The sequence below is a fragment of the Meriones unguiculatus genome, chromosome 11 (assembly GCF_030254825.1).
Source record: "Meriones unguiculatus strain TT.TT164.6M chromosome 11, Bangor_MerUng_6.1, whole genome shotgun sequence".
NCBI classification, from domain to species: domain Eukaryota; kingdom Metazoa; phylum Chordata; class Mammalia; order Rodentia; family Muridae; genus Meriones; species Meriones unguiculatus.
Window position 1 is genome coordinate 85,014,557 of NC_083359.1, and position 27,750 is coordinate 85,042,306.

At 41.6% G+C, this 27,750-nt stretch overlaps 2 protein-coding genes across 4 annotated transcripts in view; one reads left to right on the top strand and one right to left on the bottom strand.

Annotated features, from left to right (window-relative positions):
- Scyl3 (SCY1 like pseudokinase 3) overlaps positions 1-25,355 on the top strand; it is a 28,636-nt gene extending 3,281 nt beyond the window's left edge. The window contains exons 2-14 of one of the 3 annotated variants that reach the window (XM_021639420.2): positions 431-645; positions 5,408-5,593; positions 6,064-6,177; positions 8,160-8,216; positions 9,223-9,325; positions 10,468-10,579; positions 12,856-12,933; positions 13,857-13,996; positions 15,196-15,380; positions 18,543-18,714; positions 20,825-20,986; positions 21,968-22,647; positions 23,607-25,355. In XM_021639420.2, the coding sequence (XP_021495095.1) occupies positions 481-645; positions 5,408-5,593; positions 6,064-6,177; positions 8,160-8,216; positions 9,223-9,325; positions 10,468-10,579; positions 12,856-12,933; positions 13,857-13,996; positions 15,196-15,380; positions 18,543-18,714; positions 20,825-20,986; positions 21,968-22,647; positions 23,607-23,666 (2,214 nt within the window). In that variant the 5' untranslated portion in view covers positions 431-480 and the 3' untranslated portion in view covers positions 23,667-25,355. Of the gene's footprint in view, positions 1-430; positions 646-5,407; positions 5,594-6,063; positions 6,178-8,159; positions 8,217-9,222; positions 9,326-10,467; positions 10,580-12,855; positions 12,934-13,856; positions 13,997-15,195; positions 15,381-18,542; positions 18,715-20,824; positions 20,987-21,967; positions 22,648-23,606 lie in introns of those variants that run through there. The other 2 variants (XM_060364597.1, XM_060364598.1) reach the window with 2 other exon arrangements.
- The window catches only part of Firrm (FIGNL1 interacting regulator of recombination and mitosis), a 40,697-nt gene continuing 37,198 nt past the window's right edge, over positions 24,252-27,750 (bottom strand). Inside the window, exons 22-24 of the mRNA XM_021639419.2 lie at positions 27,184-27,264; positions 25,576-25,692; positions 24,252-24,593 (exon numbers count right to left, since the gene is read on the bottom strand). Of these exons, the coding sequence (XP_021495094.1) occupies positions 24,393-24,593; positions 25,576-25,692; positions 27,184-27,264 (399 nt within the window). The 3' untranslated portion in view covers positions 24,252-24,392. The remainder of the gene's footprint in view (positions 24,594-25,575; positions 25,693-27,183; positions 27,265-27,750) is intronic.

Consider the following 27,750-nt stretch of genomic DNA (forward strand, 5'->3'; position numbering starts at 1 on the left):
TATTCCCCCATAAGCCCCTCCCTCCCCCTTCCTCATGCATGCCCCTCCCCAAGCCCACTGATAGGGGAGGTCCTCTTCTCCTTCCTTCTGATCTTAGTCTATCAGATCACCTCAGGAGTGGCTGCATTAAGACTACTTATTTTAAATGAAACGTCTTACGAGCTTTATAGAAATTTGTGTGTGATTGGGTTTGGGGAAGGAACTGTATGCGACTGTTTGGTAACCCATTTTCTCTGGAGTTGTTAGTTGCTAATTAACAGGCATTCCCGATAACTGGCTGTTCGTTGGCCTTCTGTATATCAGATGCATTTGTGAGCACTGCAGGAATGAGGAAGTTTGAATGTCCTCTTCGGGTACCTTGGCTTAGCCAGCCTGCCTTAAATTGCAGATAGAGATTTAACATTTACGTTTGTTTCTACTTGGTTTTCAGATCTGTTTGGATTTGAGAGGGAACTGCAGTACCAACTCACTGCAAAAGGGATGGGATCAGAGAACAGTGCTTTAAAGAGCTACACGCTGCGAGAATCACCGTTCACCTTACCCTCTGGACTCGCTGTTTATCCTGCCGTGCTGCAAGATGGGAAGTGTGCATCTGTGTTCGTCTATAAGAGAGAAAACGAAGACAAGGTTAACAAAGCTGCCAAGGTACTGTGCTAGGGGAGTCTTAATAGGTTTCCCCTGAAATGAACTTCATAAAGGTCAAGGGAGATGTGGTCACAGGCAGTAGTAGTTTATGACTTGATGTTATATAAAAACAGTTGTCCTGCCTCTGATGTTCCATCTCTACAGCCATAGACCCTCACAAAACTCATCGTGATGGTTTGAATAACTGCTTTTAATGAGAAAGGTAGGCAGGTGATTTCATGTGCCTAATGTAAGAAAGGTGTGATTAATCTAGTTGAACAAAAATGCTGCTTATCATTGATATTTTAATTGGTGTGTTGATGTGCTTGAAAATAAAGTATTTTAGAAATTTTATATTATCTTTCTTGCCCCAAAATATTGTGATGTCACAGCATTTAAAAAAATATTTCAATCTTATTTTTTTGTGTAACCCAGCTCATAAACTTTTTTAAAGGAAAAATCCCAAAAATGTGCTGTTTGTGATGAGGTTTTTTGTGCTATAGGAATTTTAAAGCTTAAGAGTAAAGACTTCCCCCACCTTCATATCCACAGATGCCCTCTTAAGTTCTAGCTGGGACCTTGCAGATAGCCCATACTTGTCTCTTCAGCCATACTGAGCTTGAAAAACCTCAGACAATACATTAAGAAATGTGAATGACAACAAAATACGAAGGAGTTGGTACTATCAGGATAGATGTCTTTAAGTTTCAGGAACTGGTTGTGATAATGGCATATAACATGCTGACTTTAGAGATGTAATGTCCTATCTATATAAATACTAACGCAACTGTAGTTAGCAGCTCCTGTTTCTGCAGTGTGGGTTCCTGAACCTATCTCAGAGAGCTTCAATTATTATTCGGAAATGATTATACTCTTCCTCTACTATTATAAAAAAATAACCATCTTACTACACCGTTGGCCTCTGAAAGAAGAAATGTAGCTATGTGGTCTGTCAAAGAATGATTTAAAAAGTAGCTAGGTCTCTCAGACCACATTTTATCTTAAATTCACCAACTGTAACTAATAGCATTATCTTCTAAGTGAGATTCAAGTTCGGTTCTAGTTTATAGCCTGTAAGACATGGCCTGTGCTTGCGTCCTGTAATTTGCTGCAGTCCAGATGCAGGTAGGCTTCATACTAACCACAAGTTTATGCATAAAAAGGATTCCCAGAGACCACTGGCTTCAGCAGAGCTGCAGAGCTATTCTTAACTGCTCTTTTTGGCACTGTGAGGCACCTGTTAGTCCTGGCTAAGACCTTGCAGATAGCCCATAATTACTGCTCTTGGTGGGAGTATATCCCAAACCAGTCTATGCCTGTACTTACTATCTGCCCAGGCTTATTGTCTGAACTCTGACCTGCATTTTCACCTGCCTGACCATTACCAGAGCCTGGATGCCACTGCTACCCCACTGTTTCCAAAATAGAAGGTTTCCTTCCTTTTCTGCATTTTTTTTCCTTAGTTTGTGATCCAGTTCTTAAACCATCAGATTTAAGAGCAGCATATCTGCATGTTTGTCCTAAATTCATATCTCTAAGGAAGAAGAAATAGTTAGGCCTTCTTGGTTATCCTGTCATATTTGTGTCACAGCATAAAGTTGTGGTCTTCTGTCTAAAAATATATGGTTGTATGTAAGCTATAGAAAAGAACATAGAGCCAGTTAACTTTATGAAGTTCCGAAAAGTTTTTCTGTGCATGTATGGGGCAGGGGACAAAACTGAAGTTTATCTGAACCAGGTGACTACTTAGTTGCTTTGTAATTTCCCGCCGGCATTGAACTAGGTGTTTCCTGAGTAGTAGGAGAAGGAAAAAGAGAACACAAAGGTGAGAGGAGGGCCGGCCGTATGGCTCAGCAGGTAGAGGTACTCGCTGCCGCGGCTGAGTTCAAGACCCAGGACCCAGATGGTTGGAGGAGAGAGCCCACTCCTGTAAGCTGTCCTCTGACCGCCATCCACACCACACATGTACACAAAGAAGTAAATGTAAAAAGTTAAAGGTGAGAGGGAGTTCATTACAGCCCTAAGGCATGGAAGTGGAGTGAAGAATATTTCTTGAAAAGACAAAGGTGAAATATTTTATGTTCAGTTTGAAAACTATTTGAAATAATTTTTAAAATGGAAGTGTGAAGGTAGACACATAATTTTACACAGAAACTGTAGTTTAAAATATACTTGTTAACCAAACTCTAACCAACCTACTGGCAGACACTTTGGCTCCTTGGGAGTCTTTGCTGTTCTCTTTGCATGATCCCAAGCAGGTAGTTTGTACTTACTAGTTAAATGAAATTTTGTTCACTTTTTGTTTGTATATTTGTTTGGAGTAATTAGTTTCCCTTTTTGCTGTTTTGTGTTTTTATTTGTTTTAGTTTTATTTATTTTAGTTTGTTTTTATTGAAGCAGAGTCTGGCTTGGAGTCACTCTGTAGAAAGAGACTGGCCTTAGACTGAGTTTCCTGTCTGTCTCCACAGCGCTTGGTTATAGATACGTGCCACCATACTCAGCCAAGAGATTCAAATTAAGATTTTTATAATATGAAGCATGAAGTAGGAATAGATAATACAGGACTAATGAGGCTGTAACAGAACAGCCATAATGGTTCTGTCATAAGGCCCTGTCGGCAAGTAGCTAATCCCCTTATTTGGACCTCGGGTTCCTAGCTGCTTTCCTCTGTCTCCGAGTTCTAGTTGAAATCTTGGTTAATTTTTCCAAACCAGAAGGGGAAGAACTGCTATAATGTTAACCCATGTATTCAAACCAGATGGACTCATCCTTGTCATCCATTTGTGCATATTGTCTGTCTGCTAAGAAAACTGATAGGGAAGGGGATATTGTATATTACGGGTTCCTAAATATGAAGTATTTGTATTCAGAGACTTGTGAGTCGTAATTCATTGTAGTTAAAAAAAAAAAAAATAGTGGGGTATCTATTTAAACTCACTTATCTTTTAATACTTCGGTATTTACTATGTAACCCTAGATGTCCTGGGATTCACTGTATAGACCAGGCTAGCCTCAAACTCCCAAATGCTCTCTGCCCTGGCCTCCCAAGTGCTGATTAAAGGCATGTGCCACCATACCTGAATTTTTTTAATATTCTGTATGTGTTAAGTGTAGACGTGCATGTAACAGATAATGCATTTTTACTGGTGAGCTGTGTAACCAAAAAAGCATGGTAGTCATGTTTAGATAATAAACATTTAAAAAAATGTTAAAATGTTTAAGTGGATTAAATATTTGATAAATAGGTAAAAGTTAAGAAAAGAAGAAAGCTTGGTAAGAGTGGATATGTCCTGGTGACAGTTCAGCAAATGTTCAGGCCAGGGTAAGATAAGAAAGATTTTTTTTTTTTTTTAATATTTTTGAAGGGACTTTTAAAATTTGGCCCCAGAAGCCATATGTCCTTTAAACCTAAATGTTTATTCCACCCTGTGTTAACTGAAGTTCTGAAATTTGTGAGTTGGAGATTTGGGCCCAGTTTATATTTTTAGTAATTACATTTTCTCTTTGCCCCTATTTTCCTCTATTGTGGGACCTTCTTTATCTGCATAAACCTTTTGCTATTGTCACACAGGTCTCCCTGGCTCTGATCATTAAAGCCAGTGCTCTGTTTTCTGGATTGGTTGAGTCTTCAGATTTCATGACTATACCAGGTCATATTCATGCAGCTGATGAGCTCATGCCTTGAATTTTTAATTTCCAGGAATTTTCTGTTAAAAAGGGATCACATTCTCTGGCTGAATACAGATTTTTGAAGTACATTCTGGATATTTTTAATGTGGTGTGGCAGAGATTACTGATCCTGCCGTAATTCTCCAAAGCGGTGGTTCTCAACCTTCCTAATACTGTGGCTCTTTAATATGGTCTTCATGGTGTGGTGACCCCAACCATAAAATTATTTGTGTTGTCATTTCATAACTGTAATTTTGCTGCTGTTCTGAATCGTAATGTATTGCGAATATGTAATGTAAACATCTGTGTTTTCTAATGGTCTTAGGTAACCCCTGTGAAAGGGTCGTTTGACCCTGAAAGTGCCTGCGACCCACAGGTTGAGAACCACTATTCTAAAGAATCTTTATAGGCTTGACTTGGTAGATAGTTAACCTTCCTCGGGTTTGGACCTCAATTTTCCATGAATGGCAGTTCACATTTTTGTCCCTTTCTTAAACCTTTGCCATTCTGGTTTAGGTCTTTCCTGAGCCTGCTTGCTGATTCCAGAATTTGGGGGTTTGTGGCTTTACAGAGAATTGGGGCCTTTCCTCCCCCAACTCTCTACTCTCTGGGAAAATGTCCTCAGTACTCTGCCTTTCCTGGGCTCTTTTCTGATTCTGGCCAGAAAGATGAGATTTTTGGTGCCGTTTTTGGCCCCTTGCTATGTTTCTTCACATCTGAGGCCTGCTGTTAATGTGTAGTTAACTATAAGAAGAGAAAACTGGGCTTCATTCTCACAGCTGCTTGACTCTGCTCCGTGATCTGTATGCTTTGGGAGTTCTCAGATCGTTTTTGACATTTCATTCAGATTTCGTGGCAGTGATAGCTGGAAGGCCTGAGATCTCAGGAGGCTGATAAGGAAATAGGAAGGCTCTGTAGAGTTACTTAAATATTGGTAAGTTGAATAAAGTCAGAACAAGTTGTAGATTCTCTTTTGTCCTCCTTGAAATCTGGGGGAACATAAAGAGGTAAAAAAGACCTTCGGTGAAAGCATGGCTTTTATTACAGTGTGTGTAAAACTGTTCATCTGGTTTGAGTCATTAACTTCATCAACTCTTCTATTTGTATTTTAAAGCACTTAAAGACACTTCGTCACCCTTGCTTGCTAAGATTTTTATCTTGTACTGTGGAAGCAGATGGCATTCATCTCGTCACTGAGAGAGTGCAGCCTCTGGAAGTGGCCTTGGAAACCCTGTCTCCTGCAGAAGTCTGTGCTGGAATCTATGACATATTGCTGGCTCTTATCTTCCTTCATGACAGAGTAAGTTATTTGACAGTCTTCCTCACTGGTGTTGATGGGGATGGAAGTGACCATTTAGGTGGTGGCGTTTAGATAAAACAGATACAGAGAAACTGAGAAAGAAATTGGAAGGAACAAGAGAGGCCACAGAGAGTTTGTGGAATCAGCAGGTAGTTGTCTGTCCCTGAGCAGTTACTTAGATAGTTTTAGCCCTTATCTAAGTATAGCTACAGTGGCTATTTCTTTCTTTGAAATCTAAAATGGAGCAGAACTTCCGAAAACAAACAGGCGCAGCACTACTGCCAACCTTTTCTCAACAAGCTCCAGCTCTGGCTTAACCACCTCTGCTTTGTTCTTTAAGCACAGCTCCAAGTGCTGCAGGTGCGAAGGATCGCATTGATCTCTTTGTGGCAACCAGTATTTAATTGTTTAAAAGCCTTCAGATATTGGGGTGTCAGTCTTCCCGTTCTGTTTTTGTGTCTTCCGCACAGGGGCATCTGACACACAACAATGTCTGCTTGTCATCCGTTTTTGTGAGTGAAGATGGGCACTGGAAGCTTGGAGGCATGGAGACAGTCTGCACGGTTCCTCAGGCCACACCAGAGGTGAGCCAGGCGGCAGCCCTCCTCCTCGGGGCGGACACGATGGTCACTTGAGATGGGGTTCTTTCCTTCACTGTCACCATCACTTCAGATTTAAGACTTGAACTGTTTGTTAATGCCCAAGTTTGGAAAATTAGAGTGTTTATTCCTCAAACAAGTGCTGAGGTTCATGTATTCCCTTCTCATGTAGGAGATAAGGAGCCTAAGACAGAGAGGTAACCGCCTTATTCAGACATTTAAACCAGTCGCCTGCCTCTCTGTCCCTTTAAGTACCTGTGCCTCCTTTTACTTAGGCAGAATGCTTACTGCTGAGATCGGCTTTCTGTGTCTCTCTTCTGTTCCAGCAGTTGAGTGCAGCGTTTTTATATGTCCTCTGGGAACAGTACCTGTCTGTTATGAGGCCAGAAGTAGTCGGTGAACAGTGTCTGAGGTGTGGACAGTGTCAGTACCCTGTGTTCTCTGGACTTGTGGGCTGAGTTGTTGCTGCTGTGGTACTCCTTAGAATACTGTGTGACAAGTCCTTACATCTCCCTCCTGATAGACAAGCTGCTCTATTCTCTAGTTTATTTCTTTTCACCGTTTGTGCTTTTCCTAAAAGAAATACAAACTACTCCCTTCATAGCGTCTCTATGAAAGTATCCGCTCACTGTCTTTATAAAAGGAGGGGGGGTGGGGGGGTGTTCTACTTCTAGGCAGGTGGCCAGGGAGGCCGGAAGAGGATGTCAGGTCCCCTGCACCTGGTGTTATAGGCAGTTGTGAGTCACATGATGTGGGTGCTGGGAACTGAACTTGGGCTCTCTGGAAGACCGAAAAGTCCTCTTTGCTGCTCTCTCTTGGATGTATTGGCTCAGTCTGTCTTCTTAGGCTGTTCCTACACTTAGGCATCCTCCACGGACGCCTTCGCGAGCTGGCACCCCAATCCAGTGCTGCCAGGTTTTCTCTCATTTCTGTCTGTGTCGCACACTTTCTCTTCTGACCTCACCTCACATCTGATTAGTGTACCGTCCATAGCATAAAGCTTTGCCATGCACACAGCTCCTCACAGCACCTGCCCTTCCTCCCTCTCCTCTGTGGAGCACCCCAGTCCCGAGCTGCTGCTCTCTGATGCGCTGCTGCTGCTCTCTGATGCGCTTCTGCTGCTGGACTGTCTGCTCCCTTCCCCCAGAAAGTGGAAACTCTCGTAAGGCCGGGCCTAAGTCCTGCCTCTGAGCCCTTCCCTTCCTGAAAGCACTATCATGGGCGTCCATGGCACTCAGCACACTTATCAGAATTGTTAGCTCCTCTCCAGGTTCTGAACGCTGCCTGGGGACAGGAGATCTTTTGCATTCATTTCATATTCCCCGTGCCCTAAATGGCACTGTGATCCTGTTAGCCTTTCGGAAATAATCTTTGAATAGGTGAATAGGTGCCTGTTCTGCGGTGTTGGTCATGTGTGCAACCCACAGGAGCCTCAGCTTTTATGTCTTGTGACAGCAAAACTTAAGAGTCCCATGATTTAGTGGTAAGATGTGTGAGAGAGCTTTGTTCGGTGCTGAACAGTTAGCTTGCTTGCTCTTCTTTTTAATACAGGATGTCCCTGTGTCCCCCAGGCTAGTCTTAAACGTACAGGCTCAAGTAACTTTATTGTTTCAGCTTCCTTGTTTGTGGGCACCACAGGCATGTGCCACATCTGACTGGAACGCCTCTGAGTTTCTGATATCTGTGCAGGAAAATAGATAGTTCCAGGCAACAAAGAGTACCTCTCAGACCAGCTGATGGGAAGAAGAGCTGGCATTTGGCTTTTCCTAAGCCTTGTGCTGTGCTGGATACTATATGCACAGTGAATTAGGAAGGTTTTAACTGTGTGTATTGAATGTGTGCCACTAAGTTAAAGATGTCATTATGGCTCCTGCTTTCACTGCTTATGGCTTTTGTAAATTGAGCTAAGAGATTAATTTGTCAGATATGTTTATGAGTTGGTTGTTTTAATTAATTTTTCTGTCTAGTTTCTCAGGAGTATCCAGTCAGTCAGAGACCCAGCATCTGTTCCTCCTGAAGAGATGGTGAGTAAAGGCCCCTTAGTGCAACTGAGGCCCGGAATCTGTTGTGCAATAGAGTGTAAATCTTAAAAGAACAAGACCTTTACCATTTCCTCTGCCCATTCCTTACTAGATTACACATGCCTCTTGATGCCTCTGACCTTGAAAATTTAACTCTCACAGTTAGGGAAGCAGCTTACAGTTTTTGTTTGTATAAAGATGGAGATGCCCCAGTGTGGTAAGAGATGGTGTTTATTTCACGATAAGTCTTTGTTCCTTTGCTGGATCCGTTGATTATTGGGGAAGCAGTGGCCTTGTCCTTTCATTATCACCGCAGCCTCCCGTCTTCCTAGCTAGTTTCTAGCTGGGATTCCATGACGTATAGAGGAGTGGCTGTTAATATCATGGTGAGGAAAGGGACATTTACTAGTAAATTCAGAATGCTGCCCTTCACAAGCCCTAAAATAAGCACCAGCCTCCAGAGACAGTGTTAGTATGCTGTACGGGAAATGCAAGCGCAGCTAGAAACTAAGATTGGCGATCTCAGGTTTAGCCGAATCTGTTTTAGATATTTACACTAGGGGTCTTTAAAACTGGTGATTTATGGATTTTAAGACAGTTGATCAGCATTTTGAAAAAGTTGAAAAATAAAATAACACTTGGCATCCCAGGTTATAAGGAAAAACATTGTTTTATGAACTTTTGTTTTCATTGTGTGCATATGTAATATACGTTATATATATATTGTATTCCAAATTTTTTTCTGTTCATATATATTTTTAAGTCTTTGATAAGTTCCATCAACTAATAGTTGAAAACTAATAGTTTTTTTCATTTTTTGAGAGAGACATGCTATTTTAATTGACACAGTTGCATCATTTGTCCTGTACTGTGAACTAGCAATTCTTAAAGCTTGTGGAGTCTGGTACCATGAAGTTAGATTTAAGTATAATAAACACAGCCACGGGAGAACGTTGGAGATGGCATAGAAAGCAGGTCCTCTAATTCTCATAGTCTTTCCTGCATTTAGTCTCCAGAATTTGCAGCCCTTCCAGAGTCCTGTGGCCACGCCCGGGATGCCTATTCCTTTGGAATGTTGGTGGAAAGCTTGCTCCCAGGCCTGAACGAGCAGGGTGAGTTAGCGCCGCACTGCGGCACGCACACTGAGTAGGAAAGGCACCCGACTCGCTCTGCCCGGAAACCCAAGGGCTGCCGTCTTTAGTGTGGTGGGGAGCCTGCTGCTTAATACACAGTTCACTGAGACAAATAGCAGCAGCAGGAAGGGGAGAAGCTCGGGGCTCTATAAGTATGAATAATAAAAAGAATTTTAAGTAGGAAGCACTGTGAACAGTGGCTGTTCCTGTCATGTGACTATCTTCTGACTCCATTATTGAGTTGTCTTGTGGATTCATGCCGTAGTGGCAGACACGTAATAACCTGTATAGTAGAATAAGACTCCAGTGTTTCTGTTAAATTAATTTCAAAATCAGGCTGAAATTTTCTTTCAAAGCCATTAATTATTGCTATTCTGGTTTACTAACTGTTTTTATTGCGTGCCCTCTTAAAGCCCACACTACTTAATAAAGACACTCTGCTCCCTTGGGTCTTCTCTCATTGCATGCTTGGCAGCGGCGCTCTCTCCTGGGAGAGACTCTAGGACATTAGTTCTGCACCTGTGACAGTTACTGAGGTGTGTGCCCTGTAGGTCCTTCAGTGGCCTGCCTCATTCTGCTGGCACATTGTGCGGTGCCAGGATAGCTTCTGCCAGGATCTGCCGAGTTCTGGTATTAGAAGGACCTTTTGGCTGTCAGCTTTAATCGTCCCTCCCAAATGTTTGAGAATTAAACACTACGGCCCCAAAGCATTGTTGGTTTTTCTTTGTTTAAGCTACTCTCCCATGCACCTACAATGGTGGCAGATGTGTAGAAATAAAAATGTAGCCATTCCTTCAGCTGTGTTGAGAAGGGCCTCCCCAAACAGACCTTCAAACCTGCTCTCTTTTGAGCCATCATTTTTGATCAGAGGTGGGATAACAACCAGGAAGTGGGAGGATGCAGGGGAGGCGCCTGGGGTGGTGTGAGCTGTGCCTGCCGGCAAGACAGCTTTGTATAATTGCCAAGGCATCTGGCCTCAACGAGCACAAGTCATGTAGCAATAGCCAGGGCTCTGTTTGCTTGGGCTTTTACAGGTTGGTTTTTGCTCTCATCAGTCTCCAGCTAGAGAGGTCCGAAAAGAGAGAGGAGGCACTGGAACTAACTGTAGCTCTGGATTTCAGTTTCAGCGGATGTTCTCTCCAGCTTCCTACAGACTTTGCACTCAGCTCTGCTGAACCCCAGGCCAGAGTGTCGGCCAGCACTCAGCACCTTACTGTCCCATGAGTTCTTCAGGTGAGGTCGTCATGTGACATTTGGGGGTGGGGCGGGGGGAACACCGCCTCTCTGAATCCTGTCACAGAAAGTTTTAACAATTCTTAGCTGTCATGAAGGACATATATGCAGATTCTTTAGGAATTTTGATTATGAAGAAACTAGCCTGTGACAAATAGTTTACAGCTCTAACTTACTTTGAGAAAGCCGATAAACATGGCCTCACCTTTTTGCTGCCTTTATGGGTATGTGTTCTGAATTCTTCTTGTTGGGAGGGTCCCAAATTTGTGCTTGTCTTGGCAGTACACTGTTCCCTTTGTTTCACAGTACGTAGATGTCAGTCAGAGGGAGAGCACAGTGTAAATATTTCCTGGGTTCACAGATGGTCATGAACCTTCCAGGTTAATTTGAATTTTTTGGTTTTCATTTCTGTAACCGCAGACCTTGTACCCAGGTTAGCCCCATGTTTGTGAATTTTATTAGCAAAGCTAACCTGACGTTTTTTAAACCAATATCTTTATGTGTTTCTACTTAGAGAGCTTGGAAGTAATCAGAGCAAAAAGGAAGGCCACTGCCACCCTAAGGAGGCACCGTGTGTCGGGGTTATTGAGTTAGCGCTGTAGTCGCCAGGACTAGAGGCGTCATTTCTGTTTCTGAGAAAATGGTTTCAACTTTCCCCAGCACAGCAGGTTCCCCTCTCCATTTACTTCTTAAATTGACAAGTAACAATTGTATATATTTATGTTCACAAGTCTTTCAACAGTTATCAGTGTTACTATTATTTTTATGCATTTATAGATGATTTCTAGAAAAACTTTATTTCTCATGATTTAACAGTCTCTATAAAGATAATTCATTGTAGTGAATTGTTACCACTGTGTGTAATTCAAGTTCTTTAAGAAATGTGTATTAGCATAGAAAGAAGAAAAAAAATTAAGGGCACTCCAGTGGACACCTTAGATGTCCCACTGTGGCATAGGGAGGAAACTGCCAGGGGCGATGGGATGAGCAGGCCAGCGTCCCTCCCTGGGGCAGCCTAGGCAGTTTTATTCAGTTCAAAACACTGTGCTTTAGCTCAGCTGCAGTGGAATGGGAAGCCAATGCTGACGCTTGAATATCAGGGGTTTGGAATGCTCAGGTCCACTTAGATTTAACATGAATCTTTAAAGGTGTTTGAGTTTTTGTTTTTGTTTTGTTCTGGTTTTTTTTAGACTTGAAACTCTAATAAGACAAATTTTATAGCCTAGAAATATCAAAGGAAGAAAAAGATTTGTGATGGACACATAAAACAAATGTAGGTGATCTATTTCTCATTTAGGGCCATGAAATGAAATATAAACAACTTGTCTCTTAAAAGAAGTTAAAGTATATGAATACATAACTTATAGGCCATATGTGCTACCACTTGCAGTGAGAAATGAAAGCAGATATAAAAATGTAGTATTAAACCATAATTGCAAAAAAAAAAAAAATGCTGGAGCACATGTTGCTGGTTTGCTACGACATTGCAGGGATCATCCTGAAACAGCATGTGAAATGAATCTTCTCCACAAGGCAGAAAAAGGGCTTATGCAGTACAAAGCTGTTTCTTGAACTTCTGTGTATTTTCCACTGTGTTTTATTTCATCCACCATCAAAAAGTATGTGTCAATAGACTGTTCTCATTAAAGCACCTGGTCAACACCAGGCTAATGGAAATTAAGTTTGGGGGAAGTTAAAAGTTACCTGAATTTTTATGTGAAGAAAATAATGGAAGTCAGTGCCCCAGCGATGAGCTGTCCAGTGATCACGTGTGGGTGTTAACGGGGAAGCGAAGGTAGTACCTGTCCCGCTGTGTAAGCCACCCAGCCTGTGTGCTTACATGCTGCACGGTGCTTCATGGGGTGGGATGGGGCCATGCCATCTTGGAACAGAGCAGTCTGCAGGTTTGGAACCATCTGGACTCTTCAGAAGCTGGCCTTGCTTAGGTGAAAAGTCAGAAAAATGATTCCTATAGAAATTCCATTTTCTAGGTCCTCTTTAGTGTTTTCACTTCACCAGAGGAGAGGTAAGAATCAGCGTCTTTGAAATAGTGATGCCATTTCTCTCCGGATAGATCATTGACCAGTGTCTTGTTGCAGTGAAAATTTTGGCAAAGTGTGATCACTGATGAAGCCCTCAAGTACACTAGCATGTGCAGTTCCTTTTATGTACTCTTGCAGAAGGTACTGGAATTTTTTGACATTAGGTTCTTCTAGGTTTGCTCCATTGTATTTATCTCTTCTGCTCTTTTTTTTTTTTTTTTTTTTTGCATTTAGAAATGATTTTCTAGAAGTTGTAAATTTCTTGAAAAGCTTGACATTAAAGAGTGAAGATGAAAAGACTGAATTTTTCAAGTAAGTTGAGAAGAAAACTTAAATTCACTACCTTGTATCAACCTATGTAGTCATGTTGGTGAGTCAGACTTCTGACTGCGCAATGGTCATCGAACTTTTTCTACTGGGCCCAGGGATAGACTGTCCTAGTAGCCCAGACATAGCTACACTAGGAACTTTTACATGCAAAGATGGGTGCATATCTTGCTTTGCTGGGAGGGAGGTGGAGAGAGGAAAGCTCTTCTGGACAGAGAAACAACAGGAATGAATGAACCAAGGTAAGACTCGCTGTGTTTCTGTAGCAAATGGCAAGCACTTGGATCCTGCTGGCAGACAGAGTTCAAAGCAAGAGGTAAAAGGTGGTCCTTGTGTGACAAGGCAGAGTATCAATGGTATTTGTAGACAGTAAGCTTCTTAGCTTGAAGCCACCGAGGGCGTGAATGTAACCATGTAACCGTGAGGTGGCTAGCACTCTCTTTACTGGCCATTCTGTTGTTCCTGAAGGCAGGCTTAGGTCGCTTGAGCCTTGGGTTGGTTAGTTCCGTCACCAGATAAAAAAGAGGTTGATGTAAGGTGATGCTGGCCCAGTGAAGGAGACACTGAGGTAAGAAAGACGTAACTGACAGAGCTGGGAGGGTTTAGGCTGAGAGAAGAACCAGTGGGGTTACGGGAGGGAGCACGTGGAGTTGGGGTAAGTATGGAGCATGGGCAAATGGGCAGAAGAGGATGTTAGAGCAGCAGCCAAGGAAGGCTGTGTATATCATTAAGCATGTAGCGAGCAAAAGAACAAATAGTAACAGACAAGCAGCAAATGGACAGCAGAGCACCATCGGATCAGGTGCTTACCACATATGGCACACGGATGGGGTGGCCTGATTGAGAATGCAGACAGGTAACATCACCAGATCGGAGGCTAACAGCATCTTTTTCTCATTTGTCCTCAGATTTCTGCTGGACCGAGTGAGCTGCCTGTCGGAAGAACTAATAGCTTCAAGATTGGTGCCTCTCCTGCTTAACCCGCTGGTGTTTGCCGAGCCAGTAGCTGTTAAAAGTTTTCTTCCCTATCTACTTGGCCCTAAAAAAGGTGATTTTTTTTTTTCTAGTGTTATTGGTTATCAAGGAGTTTGGCAATTATTAGGCCTTTTATTTTATTATTTTATTTTATTTGAGTACTCCAGTGTTTGGCTCTAGAGGCACAGAACAATTACTCCTCCCTAATATGACAGCTTTAACCCAGGTACCAAACCCACAGGTCTATATGGAACATCTTTCTGGAGAGCCGTATTTACTGCAGTGAGTGGTTGGTTACACACAGCACACACAAGAGCAGCGCAGTGCATACATGAACTTTTAACAGGTTAACACAGGCATCTTCAGTGACTCCTTAGGCTGCGCTTCCTAAGTTACTCCAGGCAACCCACATTGTGTTTCAAGTAAAAAGATTGAAAATCTCCAAGGTCACTTTATTTCTTCGAACTGTGTGTTGCTTTTTGTATGCTTTTATTTCCCTGAATGAAAAATGAAGCAGTTGCTTTGAAACTATAAGATTGTAGTCTTTACATGACAACACATGGGTTAAAGAATATATTATTAACATACTGAAGACTTTAGAGTTAGGTTGCATCCTGCTTGAGAATCTCTTAAAATTAAAAAAAAAAAAAAATTTTTTTTATTTTTTATTTTTTAAGATTTAATTTTACATGTAGGAGTGTTTTACCTACATGTATACATTTGCCTTACATGCATGCCTGGTCCCCATGGAAGCCACAAGAGGGCACTGGATCCCCTAGAACTGGAATTAGGGATGGTTGTGAGCCAGCCACCACGAGTACTAGGACCCGAACCTGGGTCCTCTGCAGTCAGCACAGCACTCTTCCCAGTAGTTCATTCTCTTAAATGATGTCACTTCAGCAAATATATGGGGAGTTACTTCAGTTTCAAGTTGCATTTTTATCTCTGGGTTGAATATTTTTATTCTAGTCATGAATTTTCCTTCTAGCTTTCCATCCTTTCACAGTGGATTTGAGAGGGAGAACCCATAAATCACATTAGCGCTCATTAAAGATGAGCCTTGAGCCAGACCCACTAACAAAGAACAGGACACAGATAGCCTTGAGACAGTAAAGCCTTTCAGGAATTTGAATCACATAAATACCTCTAGACTAGGGCTTAAAATTTAGACAGATACGCAAAATGTGTGTCAAGTTGTGAGCCCAGTTGATGAGTTATGTTCTTACTCTTTTCACTAAACTACTGTTGTCTGTCCCCTCTGGTTTGGGGTAGAGAATGCACCAGGAGAAACGCCTTGCTTGCTCTCGCCAGCGCTGTTCCAGTCTCGAGTGATCCCTGTGCTTCTCCAGTTGTTCGAGGTCCATGAGGAGCACGTGCGGATGGTGTTACTGTCCCACATGGAGGCCTACGTGGAGCACTTTACTCAGGAACAGCTGAAGAAAGTCATCTTGCCACAGGTCAGGACCAGGTCGGCAGTGGGATTGTGTCTTACTGTCTTATTACCCCTCTAAAAGCAGGATGATAGGAGAGTGGGCATAGGGCGCTGCCGTTTTTAGGGAATGAAAGAAGGGATTGTTGTTCAGATACTAGCTCACAGACTTGACAGCAGTTGAGTTAAAACTTAGCAGAATATAAAGGACTGAGATTATATTTTCATTCCAATCTTCTTGGCAAATCAATTAACATGTTTAGCTGTAATATGTGAGCAATTATGATTCTGTTGGCTAATTCTTGGAGGTAAATGAATGAGAAGATAGAAAACAGGCATAAGCAGACCCATCGAATTTGTGAAATGCTTTATAAATATAGAATATGATTGTCCACAATTACATTACAGTAATTGCCATGGAGAGATGCGTTATCACTGATTTCCAGTCTGTTTACCTACTGAAGGGGATGTTAGCATTCTCTCACCCGGGGTTCCAGACTTGCAATCACTTTTTACTATAAAAAAATTATTGTAGTGGCATGAATCAAAACCACAGAAGTTTATCTGACGATCTGAAGAAGTGGGAAATGCAGGTGTAGTCAGGTGCAGCCGCTGCTAAGCGCCTGCACATTGTAAGCCTTACTGCGCCCAGCAGCAGTACTGGGCATCATTGGGGAGCTGTGTCAGGCGGTCCACACCCATCCTCATGGAGCCTTTGCTCTAGGACTGACTCATAATTTGGCTTTTGGGGGTGGTGCAGTGGGGAGAGGCCATGGTCTCTGTATAGCAGAGACTGGCTTTAAACCCCTGGTAGGATTTCGAGTGTTGCCATGTCTAACTTCAGTTAGCACAAGATACTCGTCTTTGACGTTCGGGCCCATGCTAACCCAGTGTAACCTTCTCAAAGTTGTTGTTGTTAAAAAGTGGTTTGGTTTTGTTTGGTTTGGTTTTGTTTTCAATAAAGTATTATTTTTATTTTATGTGTATCAGGGTGAAGGTGTCAAATCTCTTGGAATTGGGGTTACAGACAGTTGTGAGCTGCCATGTGGGTGCTGGGAATTGCACCCAGGTCCTTTGGAAGAACAGACAGTGCTCTTAACCACTGAGCCATCTCTCCAGCCCTAAAAAGTGTCTTTAAAGCTACCAGCCACCTGGTGTATCCCAGCTTAGTTTCTGTGAGACTAACACTGCCTTTATATTCAAAGAGTTTGTGGATGGCAAATGTTTACGTTAGGCTCTGCCTTAGGGTGGCAACCGTTTCCTTAACTCCAGTGATTCTTGGTGTTGACTGGGTTTAGGAGTTCCGATACTTCAGCCCTCGGGGCCTCCTCACCTGGGCTGACTTATCTACACTGACTTCCTGGGATCTTTGGGAAGGCTGGCTGATAGACTAGACTTAGCAGGGACTTCAGGATACCTAAGTCTTTTGTCATTGAACTAGAGACTGGGTTCTTGTCCCTTAGCTCAGTTACTGTAGCATGGGCTGATGCGTGGCTGTGGAAGTGTGCTTCACTGGAGAGCTGGCTCTTTGCACCTAGCTCTGCAGGAATGAGTGTTAGCCTGCATGGTGTCCCTTTGGAAGAGCAACACGGTGCTCTAACCTGAAACAGGTATTACAGGCTGAGGCCAGAGACAGCTGGGTGCTCAGCATGTGACAAACAACTCTCCTAATTTAGAAAGCTGAATGATTAGTGAGTTACTAAGTTCTACAACTAGTTACTTCAGCAGCTGTTCTTTGGCAATTCTCATTATTCCCTATAGACTAACTGGGTCAATTTCTGTGTTCTAAAATACAGCCATGTGGAAGACAGGGCAAAACCTGTTGAAAAGCTCAATTAAAAGATGAGTCTAGGGCAACCAGAACAGTGGGAGGAGGGGTTTAAGACTGGCTTCCTCACTTTAGGAAAAGGTGTTGAGAACACACTGGGCTTAGATGGGCTGTTTTGTGGCTAGTGTTTTTGATGATAGAAGCAGGCTCTGGTTTACTTTAAAGCTTTACTCCCAGGACGTGCCTGCTCAGCTAGCACTGGGCTGTCCTCAAGTCTTGTTAGAATGCATTGTTCTTCCACAAATAAGAAGTTAGCCAGAAATACATGATTAAGTGGTCCAGTCATACTGAGACTTACTAGTAAAACTATGGCAACTCTATTCTTGATACAGTTAAGAACTAATGTAGCTTCTCTTCTAATACAAACAAAACCTGTCCCATATCTTCTCCATGGTTCTTGTTTAAGGTACTTCTGGTTGCAGATAACTAAGACTGACATAAAGCCAGCTAAACACAAAAGAATAATAGTGTGTGTGTGTGTGTGTGTGTGTGTGTGTGTGTGTGTGTATTATATAAATATAATAAAAGGTAACAGACTACCTAACGTGACAAGTCCTACTGGGTTTTGCTTCCTTCACATTTTCTTTGCATCTATCTTTTAACTCTGGACAAAAGCTCATTGTTTTTGGCATTTCATAACTTCCCATACACAAGGTTTACTATCCTTATTTTAAGCAAACCGGACTAGTTCTGTGAATTGCAGCTAGATGACTGGTGAGAGATCATAATTAGCTCAGGCTGTGGGCAAGTGCTAAATATAAATATAGATATCTTGTGGGATCTACCTTTTGAGTGTAAAGTTGAGAACTGAGATTTAAACCAGCAACATAGTTGTCAGTCCCTAGAGTGGTCAGAGAGTGCTCTGCAGAGCAGTGTCACTCCTGAACTATTCTATAATGAAGTGTAAGAATACTTACACTTAAAACTGCCATGTGTAGCAGTTTTTTGGAGTTGTTAGTTTCCCATGTATTTCTGCTGGGCTGTATTTTTAAAAACACATTTGTGTTATGTCTTCATGTGTGTGCATACATAACCTTCCACAGCTCATGTATGGAGATTAAAGGACAACCCATGAGAGTCAGTTTTCCACGATGTGGACGTGGTCTTCAGGGTTCAGAGCAGGAGCCTTTACCCACTGGACTAGCTTGCCCGTCCTGGTGTTTTTGTTCTTAAGTAGCAATCCATGATGGATTGGGAGGGCAAAATGTTTCTTTTCCTTAGATCGTTGGAGAGCCACCAGGTTAGAGAAACATTTAGGAAAATGTCGTTCATTTGCACCAGCATTAAAACTGCAGGCCAGTTGCTCCTTTCCAGGAAAGAAAGATAGTGGCTGTCCACATTCATACCCAATTTTGCTCCTAGGTATTACTGGGCCTTCGTGATACCAGCAATTCCATTGTGGCAATTACCCTTCGTAGCCTGGCAGTGCTGGTGTCTCTACTTGGGCCAGAAGTGGTTGTGGGAGGAGAAAGAACTAAGATCTTTAAGCGCACTGCTCCAAGTTTTACCAAAACTAGTGACCTTTCCCCTGAAGGTAAGATTAAAAATTATTTTATTACCTTCCTGTGTCTGCACCCTTGTACCCCAGAGCCCTGGAGGGGAGAGGCCAGGCTGTCATGTACCATCATGCACATTTGCATGCATGCAAATTCACAGCAGACACCGGTGCCCCAGCTCACATGGACTTGTCTAAAAGTGGCCTAGGTGCCTGGTGGGCAGCATCTTGGATACCAAGAAGCCATTCCAAAGACAACTCACCTGCCTGGCCGCACCACCTGGAGTGTTTCAGAGAATCACTTGATGGCAGAGGCGTGGCTGACTCCTGTCTTGGGGCCAGTAGGCTAGATCCCCACCCTTGGGAATGCAGAGCCTTCTCCGCATGTGTGTGTATAGCTAAGTCTGTGTATTTATTTTTATGTCGCTCTTAAAAGCAACCTAGCTTATGGGGCACCTGGGCTTTGCATGTTAGAGTGAACCCCAATCCCCTTGGCCCACTACCCCATTTTCCAAAGGGCCCTGCCTCATTCCACCTCCTTATCTGCCAGCATTGCTGTTTCCTGCAAAGGATTATAGGAAACTCCAGGATTCTTCTACCCAACTCCAGCCTGCTGGGGTTTCCTGCATGCCTCTTCCCCAGAGCCCAGGGGTACCTGGTCCCCATTTACTACCCCCTTATAACAAAAGAGAAAAGAATTCCAAACCACCAAAATTAAGAATATATATATAATTTTTTATTAGCTTTTTAGTATTATACAAGTTTATGTTGAGGGAAATGGTCAAGAAGCTTGAGGAAAGTTGAATTTCCCTTTTCAAACTTGTAGTGGATACAAAGTGACCTTTAATGGCTTAGTGAGAAATTCTTTTTTATAAGCCCACAAAGTGATACAAGATAAATGTTTACATACATTATGTGGTTTTTATAGGCTTATTCTTAAGGCTGCTATGCACAAGTCTATAGCTTATTTCCATATATTGCAAAATAAAGATGTTTCCCAGTGAATACATAAAAACCTATGTCACTTTACACCTGTGTAGTATTTCCCTGGATTTCTAATCAGTATATAAACAGTAGTACTATGAATACCCTTACACAGGCATCCTTATGTGGGGCTCCACTGCCATAGGATAGTCGCAGAAGGAGACTTTGTAAGTCAGAGGCTATATCTGAATTTTAGTAAGAGCTATTAAAGACTTGTTCTTTTTAACACTAGATGCTTAAGTTCCTTTGAGTTTGTTGGACTATTGGATAAAAGGAAATCTTTCATTTTGGCTTATTCCCACGGTATTCTCTGTGGAAGGTTAGCACAAAATTTTGTATCAGCAGTGTCATTGCCATTTTGCTACTTTGTAGGACCTTAAATATGACCATGGTTTCATTACTAAATTCTGGGTCTCTAATGCAGTTCCTTGCCTCATAGTGGTAGGCCCTGAGGGCTGAGGGTAAAGGAGAGAGAGAAGTGCTATAGAGAATTGAAGCCAACTGAAGGGAGACAGTTGACTCCCCTTAGCCCAGCTTTAAGGTAATCAGCTGTAAAAGCCCTGGCTGTCATGCAGTTCTCTTTGTAGACCAGGCTGGCCTCAAACTCACTGTGATCCAACTGCCTCTGCCTCCCAAGTATGGGATTAAAAGCCTCCACCACCAAATCCAGCTCAGCTGTAACTTCTAAATCTTCCTGATCAATATCCAATCTTGAGTCTAAGCTTTCTGGTAAATTGTTAAGACAGCTACTTTCCTCACTCAAGGTCAAATATCCATAGCATGAAAGTTAATTGTTTTCAGTATATAATTTTATGGTATTGTCATTATTATTGTTAGGCTTGTACTCTTACTAGCCTTTTATTATTAAAAGGAAATTAGAATCACAGTGTTAGATTGCCACCAACATTATTTTAAGGAATATCACACACCAGGGTTTCCTAAAGATTTTATCTATGTAGTGTGTCATAAGACTTCTGTCCCATCACCACCATGTGGTGACACAACCTGTCTTTTAACCTCTAGTTACAGGCAACCCATTTAATAATTGTCTTTGGGTAAACATTTGATGTTCATTGATCAGTGCTACATATACCCATTTCCCTTGACTGCTCACCAGTCATATGCAAAATCAGTAAGCATACCCCTCTTCCTTCACTTTGTTCAGGTTCTCCCATGCATGTTGTCTGCAGCCAGCAGAGTCGGACCTCACAAGTCTTGGAGAACCCCTCCTCTAATGTATTCCCTAAATGGTTCTTTTCTGGCAGCATGCCCATCAACAGCAGTAAGCACATACAGGAAGAATATTACAAGACTCTTTTACAGACAGGTAAGAACTTTAACTGAGCTTCCCATTGCTTTTGAGAACATTAAGCTTAAATTTTGAAAATCATGAGTATCCTGGAATTCCTTTTTCTTGTCTTACTTCTCCAAACTGTTGACTATTTACCTAACCTTTCGACACAATGAGTTAACATTACTTGAGTTCATTTTTGTAACATATTTTGGCATTTTGATGTCTTCTGCATCATCATGTACCAAAACTAGAAAGTTCTACAGATGTTGTTAATACAGACATGTACTGAAAAATGTTCTGTAAATAAGTTGGGGAAGTGGTAGCAGAGTAAACCTGTTATTTCTTAGCACCTGATGACACCTGAGAAAGTCTGTTTCAAACCTATTTGGGGGCCAGAAAGACGGTTCAGCAGTTCAAAGAACAAAATACTCCTGTAGGGAACACAAGTTTGATCCCCAGCAATGGCTTCTAACACCAGCTCCAGGTTATCCAATGCTTCTGGCCTATGTGGGCACAGTAATCACATGTGCATATTCACACAGAAACAAACACATGGCTCAGGCGGTAAAAACACTTGTGTGAAAGGCTAGTAACCTAAGGTCAATGTCTGGAACCCACATAAGGTGGAACCAGCTGCACAGCTGTCCTTTGCCTACACACCACACTGGCACTATGGCATGCATGCAGACTCTCCCACACAGTAAGTAAAAACAACTTACTTGAGCATACATTTGTACATGTAATTACTACGAAGAATAAGACTGTGTATTTATTTACAGAGACTTATGCTATCAGGGTGTTTGGATATTTAGTCAAAGATCAAAAGATCAGTTATTTGTGAATTGGTATGCCTTTGAGTTAAGTGTCATGTGTATTTGGAGAAATTATATGGCATCTTTGTTATGTTCTGCCTAACTTTTGCTAGTGTACATGGATATTTCCAAGTAATTAGACCCATACTTATTTGCCTGCTCATAACATTTTATGAGAACTAATTCTTACATACACCCATAGGTGATCAGTTTTCTCATGCTACTAAATTCCCTATGAATGGAATCTCAGATGTGCAGAGCACTTCAGAGGACAGTGGAAACTTCCCAGCAGGCTCTAACAAAGCCGAGGAGTGGCCTGACTGGAGCGAGCCTGAGGAGCCTGAGCACCAAACTGCCAGGATTCAGATATGGTCCCGAGAACCCTGTGATGTAGCCGAGTGCCAGCACACACATCTGAATGCAGAGGAGGAGTCCGGGGGTGATTGTGAGTCTAGCTTTGGTACTGAAGCAAGCGTAGCTGCTGGAGCCTCTACTGCCATGCCTATTACCTCAGGGGAACAGAGGCCCGCTGCAGCCTTGCTTCCTCTCACTGAAGAGTCAAAGGCTGCGAAATCCAGTCCCTCCTCAAAGACCAACTATAGACAGCATGGGGAAGTCCACCCACCGGAAGTGTCGCAAGACAGACCTCATAAGGTTCGCTCAGAACTCGGTTTAGGAGAAGAGTTTACCATACAAGTAAAAAAGAAGCCAGTACAAGATCCTGAGTTGGATTGGTTTGCAGATATGATCCCAGAAATTAAGCCTTCAGGTACTTTTCTTATTTTGCCTGAACTGAGGACAGAAGTGATGGTTCCTGACAAGAATAACGTCTCACCAGTAGTGCAGTTTTCTTCAAAATTTGCTGCAACAGAAATGACTGAGGTGAGTTCATTCTTTGTATTAAACTAGTGTTGGAGTTTCCCTTGGGTCTCAGTTAACAATAAACAAGCAGTTTTCTCAAAGAAAGAATATTGTACTCAGCTGGCTAAAAATTATCAAAGTACATCCAGAAACAACAAAAACAGTTCCTAAAAAAAAACGGTTTCTTTTCATAGTGCTTTAAAAACAAAAACAAAACAAAAAAAAAAACAAAACAGGACATCAGACATGTCCAATCTACCGACATGACACAGTACAAAAAAAATCAAATTACTAAAATAAAATCATGGGGCAGGGGGCTGGAGAGATGGTTCAGAGGTTAAGAGCACTGGCTGTTCTTCTGGAGGTCCTGAGTTCAATTCCCAGCAACATAGTGGCTCACAACCATCTATGAGATTTGGTGCCCTCTTCTGGCATGCAGGTGGTACATGTAGTCAGAACACTGTATACATATTAAGTAAATATTTAAAAAAAAAAACAAAAAACCGTGGGGCTTAACAGTACTGCCTATTCTAGTAGAGGACCTGGGTTTGATTCCCAGCTCCCTCATAATGCCACACAACAGTCTGTAACCTCTGGCCTCTACAAGCACCAGATACAAGTGGTGCATAGATATGCATGCACACAAAACCATACACATCAAATTAAATTTTTAAAAAACAAAAACCTTGTTTTAAAACTTCCTGTCCTCGGCCACAGCAGGCCATCCCTGGGTCCACCTGCTGCGTGAGTAACTCCTTGTTTGGGAAAAGAATGTGTGACTGATTTTACTGTACTGCATAGTTACTTTCCAGTGGGTGTGGTTTGTAATGTCAGAACCAACGCAATCTCACTTTAACTTTTAGTTACAGTTTTATTGTACTTAAGAGGTAGTCTCTTCTGGGTCACTTTTAAATGCTTGTTTTTGAGATGTATATATAATTCTCTTCAGAGGCTTCAGGTATCTCTGTGTGCTGTTGCAGGGAGAGGCAGAAGGCTGGGAAGAAGGAGAAGAGCTAACCTGGGAAGATAACAGCTGGTGATGAGGAAGAGCTTAAACTTCAGGAAGAATTCTAAAAGAATTAATACCTCAAAGCAAGCTGCATGGATGTAAAACCCCAAAGCAGCCTGTGTTCCCGTACCAGGAGCTCTTTTTGCAGTCTGTGCCAATTCAAGCAGAGACCAGCCTCAGGTTGCTGGCTAAGCCGTGGCTGGCAGAAGGCTCTCGGTACTGGATAGGAGAAAAAGCCTGTGTGCACTTGACCAAGGCCAGTTTTCATGCAAAGCAAATAGCTAAAGAAGTGCTTTCTTCCAGGACAATTCTGGAAGTAAAGAAAATAAAAATTCAAGCTGGTAAGCTTAAGTTTGTGCCATTTCTTTCAAAGAGTAAGCTCTATTATGAAATAATAACTTACTGAAGAAAAAAAATCTAGCTGTAAATTATAACTTCAAACTGCTAAGATTCCTTAGGCAGTTTATTTATTTGTTTACAGTTTATCATGAGTTTAAAAAAAAAAGGTACCTCTCCTTTGGACCTGGGCAGTTACTGTTTCACCTGTATTACACTGTACCAAAGTACTCAATGAGAAATATCCCCCCCATCTTGTTCTCTATGTTAAATAAAGATATTTTCACATTTATAAAAAGCTTTTATATGTGCTATGAAAATATACAAATATAATTTACATTTGTAATTTCATTTACAAAATATCCAGGCAAGGCATTTGAAGACTCAAACCCAGTTCTGTCCGATCCAGTGCATTCACAATTCATATTTTGCCCTCTTGCACACAGCACTTTAGCTTCTCGATCCTCTCTTGCAGTGCCTCCAGCTCCCCTAGTAGCCAGGCTGGAGCAGGAGAGTGTGTGAGTAACAACTCAGTTGTCTCCAAAGCCCCCGCTGCTGCTTGAAATGCTGACCTGTACTCTTCTTCCACAGGGAGCTCCTGCCGGGCTCTCTTTGTGTAAGGCTGGAAAATAAGGAAAACATGAGGCAAGTAATGCTGCAACACTCACCCTAAAAGGGCATCCTTCCCATCTGCAGTAATACCTAAATGCTGCTACTTTCCTAATTTGTATGTGGCAGACAAGGAGAATCATCCTGAGCTAGGGTCGCCATTGACAAATGTCTTCCTGCCCAACAGCTATCAATGAGTATTCTTTAAAACACCATTAATGAAAGTAAAATGTGAATTTCCTAACAATAATTTGTGAATGATCAGAACTATGGTTGTCAACATGCTTTTTGGATCCAGATGAGGAAAACTTAAGACTCAAAACATTGCACAGGGAGGGGAAAGAGGGGCTGATAGGAGACCCAGACATTCCTAATAATTGGTTTCCCAAAGGGGAGTCACATTTACATTCACAGGGCTTACGAGCATAACTGAATTATACTGAAATTTATATATCTCCAGCCTACAGCTACATCTAAGAAAACAAATTACTACTGCAATAAAAACATTGAATATTGTTTTCTGACAGCCCTACCTACAATTCCAAATTCTATTACCTACAATCAAAATATTCTGAACATACGTAGCCGTTTCAAATTTCTGCCAATTAATAGGAACGTGATATTTAGAGAAAAGTGATTCTGAGGCTATCCTGATAAGATGAACTGAACATGCTGACTGACATCTGTGGGTCAGAAAAAATGCATTTATGCCATCATTGGTACAATATGTAACTACCAATAATAAAAATTATATTTGGTATAATGGTTACAACTATTCTGTAGTTCTTGTCTATGTTGGTAACATTTCAGGAAAAGTGTGTGGTTTGGGTTTTTTTGTTTTGCTTTTGATGTGCAACTACCATAAATGGAGAATTTTACCTGTCTAGATGTATTTGAAATTCAACATAAGGAAAGAATTGAACTAGTTGGTTTTATCAGTAATGAGGGCAGAAGTTCTCGTTTGACCAGTAACCATACTAAAAAGCAGCCCATACCTGTAAAGCTGACCCCTTTGCTTCTACAGTCACCTGAGCAGAGGGTTCCCAGAAAGTGCCTTTCTCCTGTCTGACACTGTCCATGCCGGCAGCCTCAGTTTCATCTCCAATTCCTGTCTGCCAAAGATAACCGAAAACCATTAGCCTTCTCTACTAGATACCAAGTAGTATGAGGTACAGAAGATGAAGCTGAGTGTTGCAACCACCCTGGTCTAACCTGTGGCCAGGCAAATTCTACGTTAGGTAGACTCATCTTCGTGTGATTGGACACAATCCCCCTTAGAGCAGTGGTTCTCAGCCTTCTTAACACTGTGACCCTTTAATGCGGTTCCTCATGTTGTGCTCACTCCCAACCATGCAACTATCTCCTTACGACTTCATAACTCATCGACTTCACTGTCATACATTGTAATAGAATGTGTAACATTCGGGATATTCAATATGTAGGTCGCAGCCTGTGACTGCCTTAGACTGTTCTCTACTACAGAAGAATTGGCTGTCCAAGAAAAGCGAAAATCGGGCACCATTCACCTCGCTGTACATGGTGTGATGCTGGCAAAACTTCTACTTTACATGTACTTAAAGTCCAGCCTAGATGTTCTCTTCACTGTAAGACACACACATCTGGTAACAATGCACAAGTAAGCTCCATGGAGAGAAGCCAGTTAAATACGGACATAGCTGTAATATACGTTTCCTGGTATCCTGTATCTGTGGTTTGACAGGTCTGCTTATTAGTACTTTAATTATCCCCTATATCATAACACCAGTATGTCAGAATATATTTTCAGAATATATGGGATCCCTATACTTAAACTTTTTTTTTTATTTTACTGAACAACTGTAGAAACACCACTTTAGCTGGATATGACAGTACACCCTAAATTCCAGCACTCATGAAGCAGAGGCAGGAGGATCTCTGAAATCAAAGCCAAGCTATACAGTGAGATCCTATCTACAAAAGTAAACCCTGACTCTGTATATTAGAAAACCACACTGAAATCATTCTAAAATATAGTAGAACCATTCATCGTCAGCCTTGTAGTCAGTCACGTGTAGTCAACTATCAGCAGCATATTTTTTTGAATCTTATTGCCAAGGTTATCAGTCTCAAATTTACTAGTACAGTGACTTTAAGTGATTAACCTCTGATATACCCTCATAACTGATTCATACAAGTTGTGTTTCTCTTTACATTTATACAAAATGCCTCAGATTTCCTATATGGACATCAGATACTGTAGGGATAGAATCCAAATATACATGAAATTCATACATCCCTGAAGCAGTTTTATACACTATTTTTAGTAGTTTTGTGCATGAAATAAGGTTTCACTGCGTTGTTCTTTTATTCATATTCATGGTTCACAAAGTTTCAGATTTTATAGTACTCTGAATTAGAGATGTTTAGCCTATCTGAATTAGCACTGTGCAAAACAACCTATAGTTTAAGACTGGAAATATAACTTAGTGGTAAAACACCTATCAAAGCCCTGGTTCAAACCCCAGTACCAAAAAGAAAAGGTTTAAACTAAGGTGCTTACAAGTATATATATAAAACATTAAACATAAAATAAAACATGGACCTTACACATAAATAATAAATACCTTCTCCAAAAAGACTACAACTTTGTTCTTGATTTCTTCAGAACTAAGACACTGTGGAACTATCTCTTCATGATTTGTTCCCTATTAAAAGATAATAAACAAGACATATCAATTATAGTTCAGCAGCTTTTTAAGCCAATGAATTTACTAGACTACCTTAACCAAAAACTCATTTTAAAAGAAAGTAGTAACCAAAGATTCTCAAAGGCAATAGATTCATAGTTCTACAAAGCCTTGAGATACAATGTAATTTTGTCTTTCTTTATACACACACACACACACACATATATAGTCTTTTGTCTTTATATATATTATAGTGCTACAAGATTTAATTACTTGAATCACTCTTAAGCCAAAGGCATAACTGCACAAAAATGGGTCAAAGCAGAAGCAGCACTTCACAACAAAAGGAGCTCACCTCTCTAGAACTGAGCTAAGGGTGTTCAATTCAAGAACTATCCCCTTGTGCTACTGCAGGCAGTGTATGACTCAGTCAGGCAGTTGACTGAATGCTTAATCCTTGCTGATCAGAGAACCTTCGAAAAATCATTTCTCTAGGCCTCATAA